Below are 1,236 nucleotides of genomic sequence, written 5' to 3'. Positions count from 1 at the left end.
AAGGAAAGGGGAAAGGGGAAAGGAAAGGGGAAAGGGGAAAGGAAAGGAGAAAGGAGGAAGGGGAAAGGAAAGGGGAAAGGAAAGGGGAAAGGGGAAAGGGGAAAGGAAAGGAGAAAGGAGGAAGGGGAAAGAGGAAGAAAGGAAGGGAAGGAGAAAGGAGTGAAGGAAGGAGAAGGGGGGAAGGAAAAAGGGAAGAGAGGAAGGAAAAGAGGAGAGGAAAGAGGGGAAAACAAATAAAATTGGCACCTTTGGAGCAGGGTTTGTGCTGAGAGCTCATTGAGTGATGGGGAGAACAAAACAGGGCACGATAGGGAAGGTTTGAGCAAATCCTTCAATAGCAAACAATATTTTGATGCTTTGGGGTTTGTTTTTCCCCATTTTCTCGGTGTTTCCATTCACTTCTCCCCCTCTTCCTTTCAGAAAACCTGCGGGATGAGTTGGGAAGAGGTGAAAAAGGTAAAAGGAGAAACGGCGAAGGTGTAACGGCCCCGAGGCAAAGACTTTAAATTGTGGTTGTAATTTGCAAAGCCAAAGAGAGGGAAGAGGAAAAAAGAAAGAAAGAAAGGCACTCTAAATTACACAGATATATTTAATTTCTTCTTTCTCAATGATTTCCAGATCCAGCCTGCTCAGTCCAGGAATCAAAGGCCGGTTTTTGACGCCGGGGATCTGCCAGCTGAGCGAGGTCCTTCCTGCCTCTTTACCCCTAACCAACCCATAGCGTGGCACAGAAAGAACACATTTTGAATCCCTCCCCCCCCAAAAAACGGGATCGCTGCCCTTCCTGCCCTTGGCCTGCTTGAATTCTGCAGGATGTGCAGATTCCAGAGCCGCCCCACGGCGCCCCATGGCTCCCATTGCCTGGGATCCCATCCCCCAGTTTGCAAAGCCATGGGTGTGCATTATTTCTTTGCTTGTAAGATGGTTTTCAGCACAGGGCTTGCAGACCCCACAGGGTTGGGATCTCCCCAAAGACCCCCCCGGTAAGGAGAGGCCCTGCTTTGCTCCCCAAAACCCCCCCAGACCCATCTGAGCAACGCAGAATGGAAGAAGGAAGGTAGACAGGATCAGCAACGCGGCCCTGCCTGCATGTTGGTGTGTGTGCATGAGCAGGGATAGAAAACCCCACGGAATCCCAGCCCCCTGCCTGCCCTGCGCCATCTTTTCCAACAGCTTTCCTATGGTCTCTCTCCCAGCACCCACCAGCATCCCATCACCCGCATCCTTTCAGGCTCC

At 51.2% G+C, this 1,236-nt stretch overlaps 1 protein-coding gene across 4 annotated transcripts in view; it reads left to right on the top strand.

Moving 5' to 3' along the window:
* The window catches only part of LOC122190768 (E3 ubiquitin-protein ligase TRIM7-like), a 10,573-nt gene that overhangs the window by 6,714 nt on the left and 2,623 nt on the right, over nucleotides 1–1,236 (top strand). For 2 of the 4 annotated variants that reach the window (XM_042890862.1, XM_042890863.1), the window contains exon 7: nucleotides 421–456. In XM_042890862.1, the coding sequence (XP_042746796.1) occupies nucleotides 421–456 (36 nt within the window). Of the gene's footprint in view, nucleotides 1–420; nucleotides 457–618; nucleotides 1,230–1,236 lie in introns of those variants that run through there. The other 2 variants (XM_042890865.1, XM_042890864.1) reach the window with 2 other exon arrangements.

Source organism: Lagopus leucura, unplaced genomic scaffold (genome assembly GCF_019238085.1).
Source record: "Lagopus leucura isolate 7727_CA_CO unplaced genomic scaffold, USGS_WTPT01 200-0_obj-0_obj, whole genome shotgun sequence".
NCBI lineage: Eukaryota > Metazoa > Chordata > Aves > Galliformes > Phasianidae > Lagopus > Lagopus leucura.
Note: the sequence above shows the minus strand (reverse complement) of the source record. Positions and strands in the feature narration are given on the sequence as shown.